This window comes from Oncorhynchus masou, unplaced genomic scaffold, assembly GCF_036934945.1.
Source record: "Oncorhynchus masou masou isolate Uvic2021 unplaced genomic scaffold, UVic_Omas_1.1 unplaced_scaffold_1937, whole genome shotgun sequence".
Classification (NCBI taxonomy): domain Eukaryota; kingdom Metazoa; phylum Chordata; class Actinopteri; order Salmoniformes; family Salmonidae; genus Oncorhynchus; species Oncorhynchus masou.
In genome coordinates, this window is record NW_027008433.1 from 39,726 (window position 1) to 63,561 (window position 23,836).

The 23,836-nt window shown below is 46.1% G+C and overlaps 1 protein-coding gene across 3 annotated transcripts in view; it reads right to left on the reverse strand.

Annotated features, from left to right (window-relative positions):
• Positions 1–2,338: 2,338 nt before the first annotated feature.
• Positions 2,339–23,836, reverse strand: part of LOC135532604 (polypyrimidine tract-binding protein 3-like) — a 31,652-nt gene continuing 10,154 nt past the window's right edge. For 2 of the 3 annotated variants that reach the window (XM_064960080.1, XM_064960077.1), the window contains exons 4-8: positions 23,220–23,253; positions 22,763–22,855; positions 12,523–12,739; positions 6,784–6,861; positions 2,340–3,401 (exon numbers count right to left, since the gene is read on the reverse strand). In XM_064960080.1, the coding sequence (XP_064816152.1) occupies positions 3,269–3,401; positions 6,784–6,861; positions 12,523–12,739; positions 22,763–22,855; positions 23,220–23,253 (555 nt within the window). In that variant the 3' untranslated portion in view covers positions 2,340–3,268. Of the gene's footprint in view, positions 3,402–6,783; positions 6,862–12,522; positions 12,740–22,762; positions 22,856–23,219; positions 23,254–23,836 lie in introns of all 3 variants that reach the window. The other variant, XM_064960078.1, reaches the window with a different exon arrangement.

Sequence of the window (23,836 nt, forward strand, 5' to 3'; positions counted from 1 at the left end):
TCTACAGGTAGATAGACCTCATCTACAGGTAGATTGACCTCAGCTACAGGTAGATTGACCTCAGCTACAGGTAGATAGACCTCATCTACAGGTAGATTGACCTCAGCTACAGGTAGATAGACCTCAGCTACAAGTAGATAGACCTCAGCTACAGGTAGATAGACCTCAGCTACAGGTAGACACACCTCATCTACAAGTAGATAGACCTCAGCTACAGGTAGATTGACCTCAGCTACAGGTAGATAGACCTCAGCTACAAGTAGATAGACCTCAGCTACAGGTAGACACACCTCATCTACAGGTAGATAGACCTCATCTACAGGTAGATTGACCTCAGCTACAGGTAGATAGACCTCATCTACAGGTAGATTGACCTCATCTACAGGTAGATTGACCTCAGCTACAGGTAGATAGACCTCATCTACAGGTAGATTGACCTCAGCTACAGGTAGATAGACCTCATCTACAGGTAGATAGACCTCAGCTACAGGTAGATTGACCTCAGCTACAGGTAGATAGACCTCAGCTACAGGGCCAAATAAAAGCAATTAAGTTCACCATTACTTTTCCTATTATTCACAGGTCATTACTGTAGTTTACTGTAGTTTACTGTAGTTTACTGTAGTCTACTGTAGTTTACTGTAGTTTACTGTAGTCTACTGTAGTTTACTGTAGTCTACTGTAGTTTACTGTAGTTTACTGTAGTCTACTGTAGTTTACTGTAGTCTACTGTAGTCTACTGTAGTTTACTGTAGTCTACTGTAGTCTAATGTAGTTTACTGTAGTCTACTGTAGTTTACTGTAGTCTACTGTAGTCTACTGTAGTCTACTGTAGTCTAATGTAGTTTACTGTAGTCTACTGTAGTCTAATGTAGTTTACTGTAGTCTACTGTAGTTTACTGTAGTCTACTGTAGTCTACTGTAGTTTACTGTAGTCTACTGTAGTCTAATGTAGTCTACTGTAGTCTAATGTAGTTTACTGTAGTCTACTGTAGTCTAATGTAGTTTACTGTAGTCTACTGTAGTTTACTGTAGTCTACTGTAGTCTACTGTACTGTCGTCTACTGCAGTCTACTGTACTGTAGTCTATCGTACTCTACTGTAGTATACTGGACTCTACTGCAGTCTACTGTACTGTAGTCTATTGTACTTCCTGGTCTGGTCTGGTCCAAGGACTCTGCACAGTAAACAGAGAAATGAAGGTGCAAGAAGATTTGCCCATTTTGCTTTGAACGGTTTTCTTTCTGTTTACATTTCAATGAAAACCACTGATACACTGTAAAACAAAACAAAACAGGTGTGTAGTTGTCATGGTGATCTGAGTGGTGTGGTGGTCATGTTTAGCTGAGCTGCTCTGAGACTCAGTGTCGCACCGTGATGATGTCACCATTGTGTCACAGAGGAGGGGGCCTGATCATTGGTCCCCCTCGCTCAACATTCCAACGCTACTTAAAAGGGAGGCAGTTCATTGGTCAGGAGGAGGGTCGCCACTACTGGCACCCAGCTTCATCAGCCAACCGCCCTTTCTCCGTATCCGTGACGATACCTGTTAATGGAACAGCGTCTCAGACTCATCAGGTAAATCATCCCACTGAAAAGAAGCCAGTCTAACGGTACACAACGTCCACGGAACACCACCACATAACGCTTGGTGTGCTGTTGGTTACGGAGAAGGGGCTTCAGTTGTAACAATGCAGTACAGCTGGAGGAGTCTCACTCCGGGACTGTAGGTGGGTCAGTGGCTGGGTGGGTGACGGGGTGACAGACTGGGCAGAAGCCTCCAAAGAGTGTTGAGTATCTCTCTCCCTGGATTAGGGTCTAGTATCTCCCTGGGTTAGGGTCTAGTTTCTCCCTGGGCTAGGGTCTAGTATCTCCCTGGGTTAGGGTCTAGTCTCTCCCTGGGCTAGGGTCTAGTATCTCCCTGGGTTAGGGTCTAGTCTCTCCCTGGGCTAGGGTCTAGTCTCTCCCTGGGCTAGGGTCTCTCCCTGGGCTAGGGTCTAGTCTCTCCCTGGGCTAGGGTCTAGTCTCTCCCTAGATTAGGGTCTAGTCTCTCCCTGGGCTAGGGTCTAGTCTCTCCCTGGGCTAGGGTCTCTCCCTGGGCTAGGGTCTAGTCTCTCCCTGGGCTAGGGTCTCTCCCTGGGCTAGGGTCTAGTCTCTCCCTGGGTTAGGGTCTAGTCTCTCCCTGGGTTAGGGTCTAGTCTCTCCCTGGGTTAGGGTCTAGTCTCTCCCTGGATTAGGGTCTAGTCTCTCCCTGGGTTAGGGTCTAGTCTCTCCCTAGATTAGGGTCTAGCCTCTCTCTGGGTTAGGGTCTAGTCTCTCCCTGGGCTTGGGTCTAGTCTCTCCCTGGGTTAGGGTCTAGTCTCTCCCTGGATTAGGGTCTAGTCTCTCCCTGGGTTAGGGTCTAGTCTCTCCCTGGGCTAGGGTCTAGTCTCTCCCTGGGTTAGGGTCTAGTCTCTCCCTGGGTTAGGGTCTAGTCTCTCCCTGGGCTAGGGTCTAGTCTCTCCCTGGATTAGGGTCTAGTCTCTCCCTGGGTTAGGGTCTAGTCTCTCCCTGGGTTAGGGTCTAGTCTCTCCCTGGATTAGGGTCTAGTCTCTCCCTGGGTTAGGGTCTAGTCTCTCCCTGGATTAGGGTCTAGTCTCTCCCTGGATTAGGGTCTAGTCTCTCCCTGGGTTAGGGTCTAGTCTCTCCCTGGGTTAGGGTCTAGTCTCTCCCTGGGCTAGGGTCTAGTCTCTCCCTGGATTAGGGTCTAGTCTCTCCCTGGATTAGGGTCTAGTCTCTCCCTGGGTTAGGGTCTAGTCTCTCCCTGGATTAGGGTCTAGTCTCTCCCTGGGTTAGGGTCTAGTCTCTCCCTGGATTAGGGTCTAGTCTCTCCCTGGATTAGGGTCCTCGAATGCCAGGTAAAGGATGCACTGATGCACCATGTCAGCCCACATCACCGTTGTTCTCTCTGCCCTGAATCAATCAACCAGCTCTCCTTCCAGCCTACTTCAGCTCTGTCTCTATATCAGTCTCTGTCTGAAGGCCTTGTGTTACAGTAGTCTATTACACAACAATATCATCTAAACTAGTTCATTGTCTGTTGTTTGTTTTAAGTAAAAGTGGGTGTTTCTGTCCGTCACTCCCAACAGGGGCTAGGGGTGGGTGGGGGGCATGGGGTTATCCCAGCCCATGAGCGAGGCCCTGGGGGTGGGTGGGGGGGCATGGGGTTAGCCCAGCCCAGGAGCGAGGCCCTGGGTGTGGGGGGGCTGGGGGATCTGGGTGAGGCGGTTCAGATGGTGCTCTTGGAGAAGGACACGCGGAGGTGATGGTTCTCTCCCAGGTCGTGGTTGTGGAGGTCGATCAGGGCCTGGATGGCCTCCTCCACTGAACCCAACTGGATCAGAGCCATCTTACGGTCCTTCCTGAGACAGACACAGATGGACAAACAGTAATCAATTACACTTTATTGATCCGCAAAGAGATGTTCATTCCAGATCATGAGTATGTCCCGAGATCACTATTCTGAATGTTCCCTTGGCTCTGAATGACACATTTTTAGCTTGAGTCTGTCAAATCTGCCTTTGGAAAAACATATTAGGGTGTGGAACAATCCTATTGAACTGATAGATCAATACAGGTTAAATAAATAAATACAAATATATTTCTCTAAGTGGAGCAATTCCCATCTAGTGTCTTATAACGGACCTACACCAAGGTCACCAGATAGTCAAAAGAGAGTCACCAGAGAGTCACCAGAGAGTCACCAGAGTCACCAGAGAGTCACCAGAGAGTCACCAGAGAGTCACCAGGGAGCCACCAGAGAGTCACCAGACAGTCACCAGAGAGTCACCAGAGTCACCAGAGAGTCACCAGAGAGTCACCAGAGAGTCACCAGGGAGCCACCAGAGAGTCACCAGACAGTCACCAGAGAGTCACCAGGGAGCCACCAGAGAGTCACCAGAGAGTCACCAGAGAGTCACCAGAGAGTCACCAGAGTCACCAGAGAGTCACCAGAGAGTCACCAGAGAGCCACCAGAGTCACCAGAGTCACCAGAGAGTCACCAGAGAGCCACCAGAGAGTCACCAGAGAGTCAGAGAGCCACCAGAGAGTCACCAGAGAGCCACCAGAGTCACCAGAGTCACCAGAGAGTCACCAGAGAGTCACCAGAGAGCCACCAGAGAGCCACCAGAGAGTCACCAGAGAGTCAGAGAGCCACCAGAGAGTCACCAGAGAGTCACCAGAGAGTCACCAGAGAGCCACCAGAGAGCCACCAGAGAGTCACCAGAGAGTCACCAGAGTCACCAGAGAGTCACCAGAGAGTCACCAGAGAGCCACCAGAGTCACCAGAGTCACCAGAGAGCCACCAGAGAGTCACCAGAGAGTCACCAGAGAGCCACCAGAGAGCCACCAGAGAGTCACCAGAGAGTCAGAGAGCCACCAGAGAGTCACCAGAGAGTCACCAGAGAGTCACCAGAGAGCCACCAGAGAGCCACCAGAGAGTCACCAGAGAGTCACCAGAGTCAGAGAGTCACCAGAGAGCCACCAGAGAGTCACCAGAGTCACCAGAGAGTCACCAGAGAGTCAGAGAGTCACCAGAGAGTCAGAGAGTCACCAGAGAGCCACCAGAGAGCCACCAGAGAGTCACCAGAGTCACCAGAGAGTCACCAGAGAGTCACCAGAGTCAGAGTCACCAGAGAGCCACCAGAGAGCCACCAGAGAGTCACCAGAGAGTCACCAGAGTCACCAGAGAGCCACCAGAGAGTCACCAGAGTCACCAGAGAGTCACCAGAGAGTCACCAGAGAGTCAGAGAGTCACCAGAGAGTCACCAGAGAGTCACCAGAGAGTCACCAGAGAGCCCTATATCGACATAACCTGAAAGGCCGCTCAGCAAGGAAGAAACCACAAAAAGCCAGACTACGGTTTGCAACTGCACATGGGGACAAAGATTGTACTTTTTGGAGAAATGTCCTCTGGTCTGATGAAACAAAAATAGAACTGTTTGGCCAAAATGACCATCGTTATGTTTGGAGGAAAAAAGGGGGAGGCTTGCAAGCCGAAGAACAACATCCCAACCGTGAAGCACAGGGGTGGCATCATCATGTTGTAGGGTGCTTTGCTGCAGGAGGGACTGGTGCATTTCACAAAATAGATGGCATCATGAGGCAAGAAAATTTTCTGGATATATTGATGCAACATCTCAAGACATCAGTCAGGAAGTTAAAGCTTGGTCGCAAATGGGTCTTCCAAATGGACAATGACCCATAGCATACTCCCAAAGTTGTGGCAAAATGGCTTAAGGACAACAAAGTCAAGGTATTGGAGTGGCCATCACAAAGCCCTGACCTCAATCCTATAGAAAATTTGGGGGCAGAACTGAAAAAGCGTGTGACTCAGTTACAACAACTCAGTTAGGAGGAATAGGCCAAAATTCACCCATCTTATTGTGGGAAGCTTGTGGAAGGCAACCCAAACGTTTGACCCAAGTTAAACAATTTAAAGGCAATGCTACCAAATACTAAATGAGTGTATGTAAACTTCTGACCCACTGGGAATGTGATGAAAGAAATAAAAGCTGAAATAAATCATTCTCTCTACTATTATTCTGACATTTCACATTCTTAAAATAAAGTGATCCTAACTGACCTAAGACAAGATCATTTTTTACTAATCTATATAGAATTGTTTTAAGAAGGTCATACCAAGGATAATTTAGCTATTTGACTTTTAAGACCCTTGAAGTATTAAAAATAAAAAATAAACTAATTCCTTACATTTTTTTCAACTGTTACCACGGGACCTTTAGACAAGGCCTGTGGGGCCTGTGAGGTCTGTGAGACCTGTGAGGCCTGTGGGACCTGTGAGGCCTGTGGGACCTGTGGGACCTGTGAGGCCTGTGGGACCTGTGGGACCTGTGGGACCTGTGAGGCCTGTGGGACCTGTGGGACCTGTGAGGCCTGTGGGACCTGTGGGACCTGTGAGGCCTGTGGGACCTGTGGGACCTGTGGGACCTGTGGGGCCTGTGGGACCTGTGAGGCCTGTGGGACCTGTGAGGCCTGTGGGGTCTGTGGGGCCTGTGGGACCTGTGGGACCTGTGGGGCCTGTGGGACCTGTGGGACCTGTGAGGCCTGTGGGGCCTGTGGGACCTGTGGGGCCTGTGAGGCCTGTGAGACCTGTGGGGCCTGTGGGACCTGTGGGGCCTGTGGGGCCTGTGAGGCCTGTGGGGCCTGTGAGGCCTGTGAGGCCTGTGAGGCCTGTGAGGCCTGTGGGACCTGTGAGGCCTGTGGGCGTCCTAGAGCAAAACAATAGACGTACGACATGTTCCTGAGAGTCTCACCCCTCCACATAGGGGGACATAACAGGGCTCCAACTCTTGTTGCCTTTCATCGGCAGATGCAGTGGATTGAGATTCATCCAATGCACAAAACAAGAAGATATCTCCTTCTTTAACTAACATATTTTTATGGGGATTTTATTATGCTACTTAAATTTCCGCGGGAGAGCGGACATCAACTCTTGGGGGTTAAAAGGTCATTTTGCGTTTGAGTCAACGCTCAAGTTTCAAGTTTTTGGTTTAGCCGGGGTAGGCCGGCAGTGTAAATAAGAATTTGTTCTTAACTGACTTGCCTAGTTAAATAAAAGTTCAATTAAAAACTACAAAGGTGATCTCTGTGAACATCAGGGAAACTGTCAAGTAGAGGCCTCTGTTGGAGCAGTGAAGGTTTCTGTTTGAATCGCGGCCGAGTCGGATCCCATGTGTGTTGCTGAAGCATTGAGGAAGTCAAGTGTCAGAAAGAGAACCTACTGGAAGAACTTGAAGGCCTTGACTGTGTATCCAGTCCCAGCAAACAGCTCCTTCAGGATGTCGTCTGTTATAGATGGACTGTCGGTGGAGAGGAGGACGAAAACAAAGGAACAGTGTTGAGAGGGGAGAGGGGCTTTTTACCTCTCACTGCTTCTTCAACTGGTGATACCTGGTAGTAGCATACTGTAGACATATAGCTGTCATACTGAGTATACTGCAGGAGTACAGCCTCTATAGTATACTGCAGGAGTACAGCCTCTATAGTATACTGCAGGAGTACAGCCTCTATAGTATACTGCAGGAGTACAGCCTCTACAGTATACTGCAGGATTACAGCCTCTATAGTATACTGCAGGAGTACAGCCTCTACAGTATACTGCAGGAGTACAGCCTCTACAGTATACTGCAGGAGTACAGCCTCTATAGTATACTGCAGGAGTACAGCCTCTACAGTATACTGCAGGAGTACAGCCTCTATAGTATACTGCAGGAGTACAGCCTCTATAGTATACTGCAGGAGTACAGCCTCTACAGTATACTGCAGGAGTACAGCCTCTATAGTATACTGTAGACATATAGCTGCCATACTGAGTATACTGCAGGAGTACAGCCTCTATAGTATACTGCAGGAGTACAGTCTCTACAGTATACTGCAGGAGTACAGCCTCTATAGTATACTGCAGGAGTACAGCCTCTATAGTATACTGCAGGAGTACAGCCTCTATAGTATACTGTAGACATATAGCTGCCATACTGAGGATACTGCAGGAGTACAGCTCTACAGTATACTGCAGGAGTACAGCCTCTATAGTATACTGTAGACATATAGCTGCCATACTGAGGATACTGCAGGAGTACAGCCTCTACAGTATACTGCAGGAGTACAGCCTCTATAGTATACTGTAGACATATAGCTGCCATACTGAGGATACTGCAGGAGTACAGCCTCTATAGTATACTGCAGGAGTACAGCCTCTATAGTATACTGCAGGAGTACAGCCTCTATAGTATACTGCAGGAGTACAGCCTCTATAGTATACTGTAGACATATAGCTGCCATACTGAGGATACTGCAGGAGTATAGCCTCTACAGTATACTGCAGGAGTACAGCCTCTATAGTATACTGCAGGAGTACAGCCTCTACAGTATACTGTAGACATATAGCTGCCATACTGAGGATACTGCAGGAGTACAGCCTCTACAGTATACTGCAGGAGTACAGCCTCTATAGTATACTGCAGGAGTACAGCCTCTATAGTATACTGCAGGAGTACAGCCTCTATAGTATACTGCAGGAGTACAGCCTCTATAGTATACTGTAGACATATAGCTGCCATACTGAGGATACTGCAGGAGTACAGCCTCTATAGTATACTGCAGGAGTACAGCCTCTATAGTATACTGCAGGAGTACAGCCTCTATAGTATACTGCAGGAGTACAGCCTCTATAGTATACTGCAGGAGTACAGCCTCTATAGTATACTGCAGGAGTACAGTCTCTATAGTATACTGCAGGAGTACAGCCTCTATAGTATACTGCAGGAGTACAGCCTCTATAGTATACTGTAGACATATAGCTGCCATACTGAGTATACTGCAGGAGTACAGCCTCTATAGCATACTGTAGACATATAGCTGCCATACTGAGGATACTGCAGGAGTACAGCCTCTACAGTATACTGCAGGAGTACAGTCTCTATAGTATACTGTAGACATATAGCTGCCATACTGAGTATACTGCAGGAGTACAGCCTCTATAGTATACTGTAGACATATAGCTGCCATACTGAGGATACTGCAGGAGTACAGCCTCTATAGTATACTGCAGGAGTACAGTCTCTATAGTATACTGCAGGAGTACAGTCTCTATAGTATACTGCAGGAGTACAGCCTCTACAGTATACTGCAGGAGTACAGCCTCTATAGTATACTGTAGACATATAGCTGCCATACTGAGGATACTGCAGGAGTACAGCCTCTATAGCATACTGTAGACATATAGCTGCCATACTGAGGATACTGCAGGAGTACAGCCTCTACAGTATACTGCAGGAGTACAGCCTCTATAGTATACTGTAGACATATAGCTGCCATACTGAGTATACTGCAGGAGTACAGCCTCTATAGTATACTGCAGGAGTACAGTCTCTATAGTATACTGCAGGAGTACAGCCTCTATAGTATACTGTAGACATATAGCTGTCATACTGAGGATACTGCAGGAGTACAGCCTCTATAGTATACTGCAGGAGTACAGCCTCTATAGTATACTGCAGGAGTACAGCCTCTATAGTATACTGCAGGAGTACAGCCTCTATAGTATACTGCAGGAGTACAGCCTCTATAGTATACTGTAGACATATAGCTGCCATACTGAGGATACTGCAGGAGTACAGCCTCTATAGTATACTGCAGGAGTACAGCCTCTATAGTATACTGTAGACATATAGCTGCCATACTGAGGATACTGCAGGAGTACAGCCTCTACAGTATACTGCAGGAGTACAGCCTCTATAGTATACTGCAGGAGTACAGCCTCTATAGTATACTGCAGGAGTACAGCCTCTATAGTATACTGCAGGAGTACAGCCTCTATAGTATACTGTAGACATATAGCTGCCATACTGAGGATACTGCAGGAGTACAGCCTCTATAGTATACTGCAGGAGTACAGCCTCTATAGTATACTGTAGACATATAGCTGCCATACTGAGTATACTGCAGGAGTACAGCCTCTATAGTATACTGCAGGAGTACAGCCTCTATAGTATACTGCAGGAGTACAGCCTCTATAGTATACTGCAGGAGTACAGCCTCTATAGTATACTGCAGGAGTACAGCCTCTATAGTATACTGCAGGAGTACAGCCTCTACAGTATACTGCAGGAGTACAGCCTCTATAGTATAATGTAGACATATAGCTGTCATACTGAGTATACTGCAGGAGTACAGTCTCTATAGTATACTGCAGGAGTACAGCCTCTATAGTATACTGTAGACATATAGCTGCCATACTGAGGATACTGCAGGAGTATAGCCTCTACAGTATACTGCAGGAGTACAGCCTCTATAGTATACTGCAGGAGTACAGCCTCTATAGTATACTGTAGACATATAGCTGCCATACTGAGGATACTGCAGGAGTATAGCCTCTACAGTATACTGCAGGAGTACAGCCTCTATAGTATACTGCAGGAGTACAGCCTCTATAGTATACTGTAGACATATAGCTGCCATACTGAGGATACTGCAGGAGTATAGCCTCTACAGTATACTGCAGGAGTACAGCCTCTATAGTATACTGCAGGAGTAGAGCCTCTATAGTATACTGTAGACATATAGCTGCCATACTGAGGATACTGCAGGAGTATAGCCTCTATAGTATACTGCAGGAGTACAGCCTCTATAGTATACTGCAGGAGTACAGCCTCTACAGTATACTGCAGGAGTACAGCTAAAGGGGAACTTTCTTGTGACAGACATTATCATACATATTCACTTGTTCAGATTTAAACACATCCATCCCCAGAAGTAAACAGAATAGATAACTAGTGTTGAGGAGGGAGGTGTAGTTGGAGAGGGGGAGGAGGGAGGTATAGTTGGAGAGGGGGAGGAGGGAGGTGTAGTTAGAGAGGGGGAGGAGGGAGGTGTAGTAGGGGAGGAGGGAGGAAGGAGGTGTAGTTGGGGAGGAGGGAGGTATAGTTGGAGAGGGGGCGGAAGGAGCTATAGTTGGAGAGGGGGAGGAGGGAGGTATAGTTGGAGAGGGGGAGGGAGGTATAGTTGGAGAGAGGGGGGAGGGAGATATAGTTGGAGAGGGGGAGGGAGGTATAGTTGGAGAGAGGGGGGAGGGAGATATAGTTGGAGAGGGGGAGGAGGGAGGTATAGTTGGAGAGGGGGAGGGAGGTATAGTTGGAGAGGGGGAGGAGGGAGGTACAGTTTGAGAGGAGGAAGGTGTAGTTGGAGGGAGGGAGGTGTAGTTGGAGAGGGGGAGGAGGGAGGTATAGTTGGAGAGGGGGAGGAGGGAGGTGTAGTTGGAGAGAGGGGGAGGGAGATATAGTTGGAGAGGGGAGGAGGGAGGTATAGTTGGAGAGGGGGAGGAGGGAGGTGTAGTTGGAGAGGGGGAGGAGGGAGGTGTAGTTGGGGAGGAGGGAGGTATAGTTGGAGAGGGGCGGAAGGAGCTATAGTTGGAGAGGGAGAGGAGGGAGGTGTAGCTGGAGAGAGGGAGGAGGGAGATATAGTTGGAGAGGGGGAGGAGGGAGGTATAGTTGTAGAGGGGGAGGAGGGAGGTATAGTTGGAGAGGGGAGGAGGGAGGTACAGTTTGAGAGGAGGAAGGTGTAGTTGGAGGGAGGGAGGTGTAGTTGGAGAGGGGGAGGAGGGAGGTATAGTTGGAGAGGGGGAGGAGGGAGGTACAGTTAGAGATGAGGAAGGTGTAGTTGGAGGGAGGGAGGTATAGTTGGAGAGGGGGAGGTATAGTGAATCTCACGGGATGTTGGATAGATGGAGGGTGGCAGAGGGAGGAGGGAGGTATAGTGAATCTCACGGGATGTTGGATAGATGGAGGGTGGCAGAGGGAGGAGGGAGGTATAGTGAATCTCACGGGATGTTGGATAGATGGAGGGTGGCAGAGGGAGGAGGGAGGTATAGTGAATCTCACAGGATGTTGGATAGATGGAGGGTGGCAGAGGGAGGAGGGAGGTATAGTGAATCTCACGGGATGTTGGATAGATGGAGGGTGGCAGAGGGAGGAGGGAGGTAAAGTGAATCTCACGGGATGTTGGATAGATGGAGGGTGGCAGAGGGAGGAGGGAGGTAAAGTGAATCTCACGGGATGTTGGATAGATGGAGGGTGGCAGAGGGAGGAGGGAGGTATAGTGAATCTCACGGGATGTTGGATAGATGGAGGGTGGCAGAGGGAGGAGGGAGGTATAGTGAATCTCACGGGATGTTGGATAGATGGAGGGTGGCAGAGGGAGGAGGGAGGTAAAGTGAATCTCACGGGATGTTGGATAGATGGAGGGTGGCAGAGGGAGGAGGGAGGTATAGTGAATCTCACGGGATGTTGGATAGATGGAGGGTGACAGAGGGAGGAGGGAGGTATAGTGAATCTCACGGGATGTTGGATAGATGGAGGGTGGCAGAGGGAGGAGGGAGGTATAGTGAATCTCACGGGATGTTGGATAGATGGAGGGTGGCAGAGGGAGGAGGGAGGTATAGTGAATCTCACGGGATGTTGGATAGATGGAGGGTGGCAGAGGGAGGAGGGAGGTATAGTGAATCTCACGGGATGTTGGATAGATGGAGGGTGGCAGAGGGAGGAGGGAGGTATAGTGAATCTCACGGGATGTTGGATAGATGGAGGGTGGCAGAGGGAGGAGGGAGGTATAGTGAATCTCACGGGATGTTGGATAGATGGAGGGTGGCAGAGGGAGGAGGGAGGTATAGTGAATCTCACGGGATGTTGGATAGATGGAGGGTGGCAGAGGGAGGAGGGAGGTATAGTGAATCTCACGGGATGTTGGATAGATGGAGGGTGGCAGAGGGAGGAGGGAGGTATAGTGAATCTCACGGGATGTTGGATAGATGGAGGGTGGCAGAGGGAGGAGGGAGGTATAGTGAATCTCACGGGATGTTGGATAGATGGAGGGTGGCAGAGGGAGGAGGGAGGTATAGTGAATCTCACGGGATGTTGGATAGATGGAGGGTGGCAGAGGGAGGAGGGAGGTATAGTGAATCTCACGGGATGTTGGATAGATGGAGGGTGGCAGAGGGAGGGAAGATGTTCTGAAAGTTCTTGGATCCAGGCTTCTTGAAGCGGTGTAGCGGGGAGCCGCTGAAGTCTTTAGTGAGGCCCTGGTCTTCCTGTCCCTCCCTGGGCAGCTGGACCGTCTGGTGCTTAGAGATGGTCACTCTGATCACCTTGCCGTGCAGCCGCTGACCGTTCAGGTGGGACATTGCTGGGGGAGACGAAGAGAGTCAGACACAGTACAGCCTGACAGACATAAATAATTATAATAAAATAATAATATATTTGATTTGGCGGACACCTTTTAAAAAAAAATGTAAGATTTTATTTTACCCCTTTTTCTCCCCAATTTCGAGGTGTCCAATTGTTTTAGTAGCCACTATCTTGTCTCATCGCTACAACTCCCGTAGGGGCTCGGGAGAGACGAAGGTTGAAAGTCATGCGTCCTCCGATACACAACCCAACCAAGCCGCACTGCTTCTTAACACAGAGCGCATCCAACCCGGAAGCCAACCGCACCAATGTGTCGGAGGAAACACCGTGCACCTGGCAACCTTGGTTAGCGCGCACTGCGCCCGGCCCGCCACAGGAGTCGCTGGTGCGCGATGAGACAAGGACATCCCTACCGGCCAAACCCCTCCCTAACCCGGACGACGCTGGGCCAAATGTGCCTCGCCCCACAGACCTCCCGGTCGCGGCTGGTTACGACAGAGTCTCTGGTGGCACAGCTGGCGCTGCAGTACAGCGCCCTTGAGCACTGCGCCACCCGGGAGGCCGGCGGACACCTTTCAGGGCACTCAAGGACATCTGACATTAACAGGAGGCCTAAATAAAAGCCAGTGTAGTACATAATATAATTACATCAACTGTAATACATAATATAGTTAAATCAACTGTAATACATAATATAGTTAAATCAACTGTAATACATAATATAGTTAAATCAACTGTAATACATAATATAGTTAAATCAACTGTAATACATAATATAGTTAAATCAACTGTAATACATAATATAGTTTCATCAACTGTAATACATAATATAGTTTCATCAACTGTAATACATAATATAGTTAAATCAACTGTAATACATAATATAGTTAAATCAACTGTAATACATAATATAGTTTCATCAACTGTAATACATAATATAGTTAAATCAACTGTAATACATAATATAGTTAAATCAACTGTAATACATAATATAGTTTAATCAACTGTAATACATAATATAGTTAAATCAACTGTAATACATAATATAGTTAAATCAACTGTAATACATAATATAGTTTCATCAACTGTAATACATAATATAGTTAAATCAACTGTAATACATAATATAGTTAAATCAACTGTAATACATAATATAGTTTAATCAACTGTAATACATAATATAGTTTCATCAACTGTAATACATAATATAGTTAAATCAACTGTAATACATAATATAGTTAAATCAACTGTAATACATAATATAGTTTAATCAACTGTAATACATAATATAGTTAAATCAACTGTAATACATAATATAGTTAAATCAACTGTAATACATAATATAGTTAAATCAACTGTAATACATAATATAGTTAAATCAACTGTAATACATAATATAGTTAAATCAACTGTAATACATAATATAGTTAAATCAACTGTAATACATAATATAGTTTAATCAACTGTAATACATAATATAGTTAACTGTAATACATAATATAGTTAAATCAACTGTAATACATAATATAGTTAAATCAACTGTAATACATAATATAGTTAACTGTAATACATAATATAGTTAAATCAACTGTAATACATAATATAGTTAAATCAACTGTAATACATAATGTAGTTAAATCAAGTCCATGAATCAAAGTAACATTTGAAATGAAAGGACCAGACGAAACAGAATGGATAAAACCAGGAGGGGATATGGACCCGGTTTTAGGGTTTTCAGGGTTATTTTTTGAATAGAGTTTTTTATTTTCAGTTAATAACAAATTCTTATTTACATTGACGGCCTACCCCAGCCTACCTCGGACGACGCTGGGTAAATTGTGCACTGCCCTATGGGACACCCAATCACAGCCAGATGTGATGCAGCCTGGATTCAAACCAGGGACTGCAGTGATGCCTCTTGCATTGAGATGCAGTGTCTTAGACCACTGCACCACTCAGGGTAAGGGTAAAGGGTTTAGGGTAAAGGATAGGGTTTAGGGTTTAGGGTGAGGGTTTAAGGTAAGGGTAAAGGTAAGGGTTTAGGGTAAGGGTTTAGGGTTAGGGTTTAAGGTAAGGGTTTAGGGTAAGGTTTTAGGGTAAGGGTTTAGGGTAAGAGTTTAGGATATAGGGTAAGGGTTTAGAGTAAGGGTTTAGGGTAAAGGATAGGGTTTAGGGTTAGGGTAAGAGTTTAGGATATAGGGTAAGGGTTTAGAGTAAGGGTTTAAGGTAAAGGATAAGGGTTTAGGGTCTTAGACCACTGTGCCACTCAGGGTAAGGGTAAAGGGTTTAGGGTAAAGGATAGGGTTTAGGGTTTAGGGTGAGGGTTTAAGGTCAGGATAAAGGTTAGGGTTTAGGGTAAAGGTTTAGGGTAAGAGTTTAGGATATAGGGTAAGGGTTTAGAGTAAGGGTTTAAGGTAAGGGTTTAGGGTAAGGTTTTAGGGTAAGGGTTTAGGGTAAGAGTTTAGGATATAGGGTAAGGGTTTAGAGTAAGGGTTTAAGGTAAAGGATAAGGGTTTAGGGTCTTAGACCACTGTGCCACTCAGGGTAAGGGTGAATTCACCAATTTGTAAGTCGCTCTGGATAAGAGCGTCTGCCAAATGACTTAAATGTAATGTAAATGTAAAGGGTTTAGGGTTAGGGTTAAGGGTAAGGTTTTAGGGTAAGGGTTTAGGGAAGGGTTTATGGTAAAGGGTAAGGGTTTAGGGTACAGGGTTTAGTGTAAGGGTAAAGGTTTAGGGTAAAGGGTTTAGTGTAAGGGTAAAGGTTTAGGGTAAAGGGTTTAGGGTAAGGGTTTAGGGTAAGGGTTTAGGGTAAGGGTTTAGGGAAGGGTTTAGGGTTAGGGTTTAGGGTAGAGGGTTTAGGGTAAGGGTTTATGGTAAAGGGTAAGGGTTTAGGGTAAGGGTTTATGGTAAAGGGTTTAGGGTAAAGGGTTTAGGGTAAAGGGTTTATGGTAAAGGGTTTAGGGTAAAGGGTAAGGGTTTAGGGTAAGGGTTTATGGTAAGGGTTTATGGTAAAGGGTTTAGGTAAAAGGTTAAGGGTTTAGGGTAATGGTTTAGGGTAAGGGTTTAGGGTAAGGGTAATGGTTTAGGGTAAAGGATTTATGCCCCAAGACTACCTAACATGATGACTCCTTGCTGTCCCCAGTCCACCTGACCGTGCTGCTGCTCCAGTTTCAACTGTTCTGCCATATTATTATTCGACCATGCTGGACATTTATGAACATTTGAACATCTTGGCCATGTTCTGTTAATGTTAATGTTAAATGTATAATCTCCACCCGGCACAGCCAGAAGAGGACTGGACACCCCACATAGCCTGGTTCCTCTCTAGGTTTCTTCCTAGGTTTTGGCCTTTCTAGGGAGTTTTTCCTAACCACCGTGCTTCTACACCTGCATTGCTTGCTGTTTGGGGTTTTAGGCTGGGTTTCTGTACAGCACTTTGAGATATCAGCTGATGTACGAAGGGCTATATAAATAAATTTGATTTGATTTGATTGATTTGAGTTTAGGGTAAGGGTTTAGGGTAAGGGTTTAGGGTAAAGCGTAAGGGTAAAAGGTTGGGGGGACACATAGGAATGCATGGAGGCGGTTGAATGAGATGACTGTTGTCACATGTTGCATGTGTGAAGGGAGAGCATTCCATCCTGGGTGCAGAGCAACTGAAGACCCAGGAGGCAGAATGTGAGGGAGACAAGGAGCTCAGCAGAGGGAGAGGGAGGGGCCATAGGCTTGAAGAAGGTCAGAGAGCTAGGTGGTTGTCAGGTTGTGGAGGGCTTTGTCGGTAAGGAGGAGGGCATTGAAGTTAATACAGGATTGCACAGGGAGCCAGTGGTTGGTGTGATGTTAGGATCTGTTCTCTCAGCATTGAAACAGTAGGATCTGTTCTCTCAGTGTTAAAACAGTGGGATCTGTTCTGTCCTCTCAGTATAACAGTGGAATCTGATCTGTTGTATCAGTATAACAGTGGGATCTGTTCTGTTCTCTCAGTATAACAGTGGGATCTGATCTGTTGTATCAGTATAACAGTGGGATCTGTCCTCTCAGTATAACAGTGGGATCTGATCTGTTCTCTCAGTATAACAGTGGGATCTGATCTGTTCTCTCAGTATAACAGTGGGATCTGATCTGTTGTCTCAGTATAACAGTGGGATCTGATCTATTGTCTCAGTATAACAGTGGAATCTGATCTGTGCTCTCAGTATAACAGTGGGATCTGATCTGTGCTCTCAGTATAACAGTGGGATCTGATCTGTTGTCTCAGTATAACAGTGGGATCTGTTCTGTTGTATCAGTATAACAGTGGGATCTGATCTGTTCTCTCAGTATAACAGTGGGATCTGATCTGTTCTCTCAGTATAACAGTGGGATCTGATCTGTCCTCTCAGTACAACAGTGGGATCTGATCTGTTGTATCAGTATAACAGTGGGATCTGATCTGTTCTCTCAGTATAACAGTGGGATCTGATCTGTTCTCTCAGTATAACAGTGGGATCTGATCTGTCCTCTCAATACAACAGTGGGATCTGATCTGTTGTATCAGTATAACAGTGGGATCTGATCTGTTCTCTCAGTATAACAGTGGGATCTGATCTCTCAGTATAACAGTGGGATCTGATCTGTCCTCTCAGTATAACAGTGGGATCTGATCTGTCCTCTCAGTATAACAGTGGGATCTGATCTGTTGTATCAGTATAACAGTGGGATCTGATCTGTTGTCTCAGTATAACAGTGGGATCTGATCTGTTCTCTCAGTATAACAGTGGGATCTGATCTGTTGTATCAGTATAACAGTGGGATCTGATCTGTCCTCTCAGTATAACAGTGGGATCTGATCTGTTCTCTCAGTATAACAGTGGGATCTGATCTGTTGTATCAGTATAACAGTGGGATCTGATCTGTTGTCTCAGTATAACAGTGGGATCTGATCTGTTGTATCAGTATAACAGTGGGATCTGATCTGTTCTCTCAGTATAACAGTGGGATCTGATCTGTCCTCTCAGTATAACAGTGGGATCTGATCTGTCCTCTCAGTATAACAGTGGGATCTGATCTGTTCTCTCAGTATAACAGTGGGATCTGATCTGTCCTCTCAGTATAACAGTGGGATCTGATCTGTCCTCTCAGTATAACAGTGGGATCTGATCTGTTGTATCAGTATAACAGTGGGATCTGATCTGTCCTCTCAGTATAACAGTGGGATCTGATCTGTTGTATCAGTATAACAGTGGGATCTGATCTGTCCTCTCAGTATAACAGTGGGATCTGTTCTGTCCTCTCAGTATAACAGTGGGATCTGATCTGTTGTATCAGTATAACAGTGGGATCTGTTCTGTCCTCTCAGTATAACAGTGGGATCTGATCTGTCCTCTCAGTATAACAGTGGGATCTGATCTGTCCTCTCAGTATAACAGTGGGATCTGATCTGTGCTCTCAGTATAACAGTGGGATCTGTTCTGTTGTCTCAGTATAACAGTGGGATCTGATCTGTCCTCTCAGTATAACAGTGGGATCTGATCTGTCCTCTCAGTATAACAGTGGGATCTGATCTGTTGTATCAGTATAACAGTGGGATCTGATCTGTCCTCTCAGTATAACAGTGGGATCTGATCTGTCCTCTCAGTATAACAGTGGGATCTGATCTGTGCTCTCAGTATAACAGTGGGATCTGTTCTGTTGTCTCAGTATAACAGTGGGATCTGATCTGTTGTCTCAGTATAACAGTGGGATCTGATCTGTCCTCTCAGTATAACAGTGGGATCTGATCTGTCCTCTCAGTATAACAGTGGGATCTGATCTGTTGTCTCAGTATAACAGTGGGATCTGATCTGTCCTCTCAGTACAACAGTGGGATCTGATCTGTCCTCTCAGTATAACAGTGGGATCTGATCTGTGCTCTCAGTATAACAGTGGGATCTGTTCTGTTGTCTCAGTATAACAGTGGGATCTGATCTGTTGTCTCAGTATAACAGTGGGATCTGATCTGTCCTCTCAGTATAACAGTGGGATCTGATCTGTCCTCTCAGTATAACAGTGGGATCTGATCTGTTGTCTCAGTATAACAGTGGGATCTGATCTGTCCTCTCAGTACAACAGTGGGATCTGATCTGTCCTCTCAGTATAACAGTGGGATCTGATCTGTTGTCTCAGTATAACAGTGGGATCTGATCTGTTGTCTCAGTATAACAGTGGGATCTGATCTGTCCTCTCAGTATAACAGTGGGATCTGATCTGTTGTCTCAGTATAACAGTGGGATCTGATCTGTTGTCTCAGTATAACAGTGGGATCTGATCTGTTGTCTCAGTATAACAGTGGGATCTGATCTGTCCTCTCAGTATAACAGTGGGATCTGATCTGTCCTCTCAGTATAACAGTGGGATCTGATCTGTTGTCTCAGTATAACAGTGGGATCTGATCTGTTGTCTCAGTATAACAGTGGGATCTGATCTGTCCTCTCAGTATAACAGTGGGATCTGATCTGTCCTCTCAGTATAACAGTGGGATCTGATCTGTTCTCTCAGTATAACAGTGGGATCTGATCTGTCCTCTCAGTATAACAGTGGGATCTGATCTGTCCTCTCAGTATAACAGTGGGATCTGATCTGTTGTATCAGTATAACAGTGGGATCTGATCTGTTGTCTCAGTATAACAGTGGGATCTGATCTGTTGTATCAGTATAACAGTGGGATCTGTTCTGTTGTCTCAGTATAACAGTGGGATCTGATCTGTACTCTCAGTATAACAGTGGGATCTGATCTGTTGTATCAGTATAACAGTGGGATCTGTTCTGTCCTCTCAGTATAACAGTGGGATCTGATCTGTCCTCTCAGTATAACAGTGGGATCTGATCTGTCCTCTCAGTGTAACAGTGGGATCTGATCTGTGCTCTCAGTATAACAGTGGGATCTGTTCTGTTGTCTCAGTATAACAGTGGGATCTGTTCTGTCCTCTCAGTATAACAGTGGGATCTGATCTGTCCTCTCAGTATAACAGTGGGATCTGATCTGTCCTCTCAGTGTAACAGTGGGATCTGATCTGTTGTATCAGTATAACAGTGGGATCTGATCTGTTGTATCAGTATAACAGTGGGATCTGATCTGTCCTCTCAGTATAACAGTGGGATCTGATCTGTTGTATCAGTATAACAGTGGGATCTGATCTGTCCTCTCAGTATAACAGTGGGATCTGATCTGTCCTCTCAGTATAACAGTGGGATCTGATCTGTGCTCTCAGTATAACAGTGGGATCTGTTCTGTTGTCTCAGTATAACAGTGGGATCTGATCTGTTGTCTCAGTATAACAGTGGGATCTGATCTGTCCTCTCAGTATAACAGTGGGATCTGATCTGTCCTCTCAGTATAACAGTGGGATCTGATCTGTTGTCTCAGTATAACAGTGGGATCTGATCTGTCCTCTCAGTACAACAGTGGGATCTGATCTGTCCTCTCAGTATAACAGTGGGATCTGATCTGTGCTCTCAGTATAACAGTGGGATCTGTTCTGTTGTCTCAGTATAACAGTGGGATCTGATCTGTTGTCTCAGTATAACAGTGGGATCTGATCTGTCCTCTCAGTATAACAGTGGGATCTGATCTGTCCTCTCAGTATAACAGTGGGATCTGATCTGTTGTCTCAGTATAACAGTGGGATCTGATCTGTCCTCTCAGTACAACAGTGGGATCTGATCTGTCCTCTCAGTATAACAGTGGGATCTGATCTGTTGTCTCAGTATAACAGTGGGATCTGATCTGTTGTCTCAGTATAACAGTGGGATCTGATCTGTCCTCTCAGTATAACAGTGGGATCTGATCTGTTGTCTCAGTATAACAGTGGGATCTGATCTGTTGTCTCAGTATAACAGTGGGATCTGATCTGTTGTCTCAGTATAACAGTGGGATCTGATCTGTCCTCTCAGTATAACAGTGGGATCTGATCTGTCCTCTCAGTATAACAGTGGGATCTGATCTGTTGTCTCAGTATAACAGTGGGATCTGATCTGTTGTCTCAGTATAACAGTGGGATCTGATCTGTCCTCTCAGTATAACAGTGGGATCTGATCTGTCCTCTCAGTATAACAGTGGGATCTGTTCTGTTGTCTCAGTATAACAGTGGGATCTGATCTGTTGTATCAGTATAACAGTGGGATCTGATCTGTTCTCTCAGTATAACAGTGGGATCTGATCTGTTGTATCAGTATAACAGTGGGATCTGATCTGTTGTATCAGTATAACAGTGGGATCTGATCTGTTGTATCAGTATAACAGTGGGATCTGATCTGTCCTCTCAGTATAACAGTGGGATCTGATCTGTTGTATCAGTATAACAGTGGGATCTGATCTGTTGTATCAGTATAACAGTGGGATCTGTTCTGTCCTCTCAGTATAACAGTGGGATCTGATCTGTTGTATCAGTATAACAGTGGGATCTGTTCTGTCCTCTCAGTATAACAGTGGGATCTGATCTGTTGTATCAGTATAACAGTGGGATCTGATCTGTTGTATCAGTATAACAGTGGGATCTGATCTGTTGTATCAGTATAACAGTGGGATCTGATCTGTTGTATCAGTATAACAGTGGGATCTGATCTGTCCTCTCAGTATAACAGTGGGATCTGATCTGTTGTATCAGTATAACAGTGGGATCTGATCTGTTGTATCAGTATAACAGTGGGATCTGTTCTGTCCTCTCAGTATAACAGTGGGATCTGATCTGTTGTATCAGTATAACAGTGGGATCTGTTCAGTTCTCTCAGTATAACAGTGGGATCTGTTCAGTTTTCTCAGTATAACAGTGGGATCTGATCTGTTGTCTCAGTATAACAGTGGGATCTGTTCTGTCCTCTCAGTATAACAGTGGGATCTGTTCTGTCCTCTCAGTATAACAGTGGGATCTGATCTGTTCTCTCAGTATAACAGTGGGATCTGATCTGTCCTCTCAGTATAACAGTGGTATCTGATCTGTCCTCTCAGTATAACAGTGGGATCTGATCTGTTCTCTCAGTATAACAGTGGGATCTGATCTGTTGTATCAGTATAACAGTGGGATCTGATCTGTCCTCTCAGTATAACAGTGGGATCTGATCTGTCCTCTCAGTATAACAGTGGGATCTGATCTGTTGTATCAGTGTAACAGTGGGATCTGATCTGTTGTATCAGTATAACAGTGGGATCTGATCTGTTGTATCAGTATAACAGTGGGATCTGATCTGTCCTCTCAGTATAACAGTGGGATCTGATCTGTCCTCTCAGTATAACAGTGGGATCTGATCTGTTGTATCAGTATAACAGTGGGATCTGATCTGTTGTCTCAGTATAACAGTGGGATCTGATCTGTCCTCTCAGTATAACAGTGGGATCTGATCTGTTCTCTCAGTATAACAGTGGGATCTGATCTGTTGTCTCAGTATAACAGTGGGATCTGATCTGTTCTCTCAGTATAACAGTGGGATCTGATCTGTTGTATCAGTGTAACAGTGGGATCTGTTCTGTTGTCTCAGTATAACAGTGGGATCTGATCTGTTGTATCAGTATAACAGTGGGATCTGATCTGTCCTCTCAGTATAACAGTGGGATCTGATCTGTCCTCTCAGTATAACAGTGGGATCTGATCTGTTGTATCAGTATAACAGTGGGATCTGATCTGTTGTATCAGTATAACAGTGGGATCTGATCTGTTGTATCAGTATAACAGTGGGATCTGATCTGTTCTCTCAGTATAACAGTGGGATCTGATCTGTCCTCTCAGTATAACAGTGGGATCTGATCTGTCCTCTCAGTATAACAGTGGGATCTGATCTGTTGTATCAGTATAACAGTGGGATCTGATCTGTTGTATCAGTATAACAGTGGGATCTGATCTGTTGTATCAGTATAACAGTGGGATCTGATCTGTTCTCTCAGTATAACAGTGGGATCTGATCTGTCCTCTCAGTATAACAGTGGGATCTGATCTGTCCTCTCAGTGTAACAGTGGGATCTGATCTGTTGTATCAGTATAACAGTGGGATCTGATCCGTCCTCTCACCAAGCTGTGCCTGAGTAGCGTCGGCCATCTGGATTAAGGCATTCTCTTTCTTGTTGAACAGAATCTTGACCCGATGCACATCACCATAAACCCCTAGAGAGAGAGAGAAGGAGGGAGGTATAGAACGAGAGAGTGGGAGGGACAAGAGGAGTGTGAAGTACATACATTATTTCAATACAATTCAAAAGGGGCTTTATTGGCATGGGAAAACAGATGTTTACATTGCCAAAGCAAGATTATTTCCCTTCATTGTATAATGCTGAGAGTTTACGGGGAGATAGAAGGATAGAGGGGTGTGAGATGACAAACAGATGTCAGTATCTAAACAGACAGGACAGGAAGTATACTTATCAGCCAATCACAGTTAGCATAAAAGGCACACTAACCACGGTAAGCCCCCCACACACACACAGCTATGCAGTGAATGACAACCTACCCCATTACTAAATGGCCTTACCAAATAGGATGAACAGTCCATGTGGTGATATGCTCTGCAGGGAGAAGAAAGAGGAAATCAGACAACTGGTCAAGTGAAGGTAATACTGGTGGTGTGGTGATACAGAAACCAACCAAGCATGTACCTTCCCTTTCCCTTGCATTATCATCACACACAGCCAGCCAGCAGGGCCCAACCAGCCAGCCAGCAGGGCCCAACCAGCCAGCCAGCAGGGCCCAACCAGCCAGCCAGCAGGGCCCAAACAGCCAGCCAGCAGGGCCCAGCCAGCAGCAGCAGCCCAGCCAGACGGCCAGCAGCGGCCCAACCAGCCAGCCAGCAGCAGCAGCCCAACCAGCCAGCCAGCAGCGGCCCAACCAGCCAGCCAGCAGCAGCCCAACCAGCCAGCCAGCAGCAGCCCAACCAGCCAGCCAGTAGCAGCCCAACCAGCCAGGCAGTAGCAGCCCAACCAGCCAGCCAGTAGCAGCCCAACCAGCCAGCCAGTAGCAGCCCAACCAGCCAGCCAGTAGCAGCCCAACCAGCCAGCCAGTAGCAGCCCAACCAGCCAGCCAGTAGCAGCCCAACCAGCCAGCCAGTAGCAGCCCAACCAGCCAGCCAGCAGCGTCCTAGTCAGCCAGCCA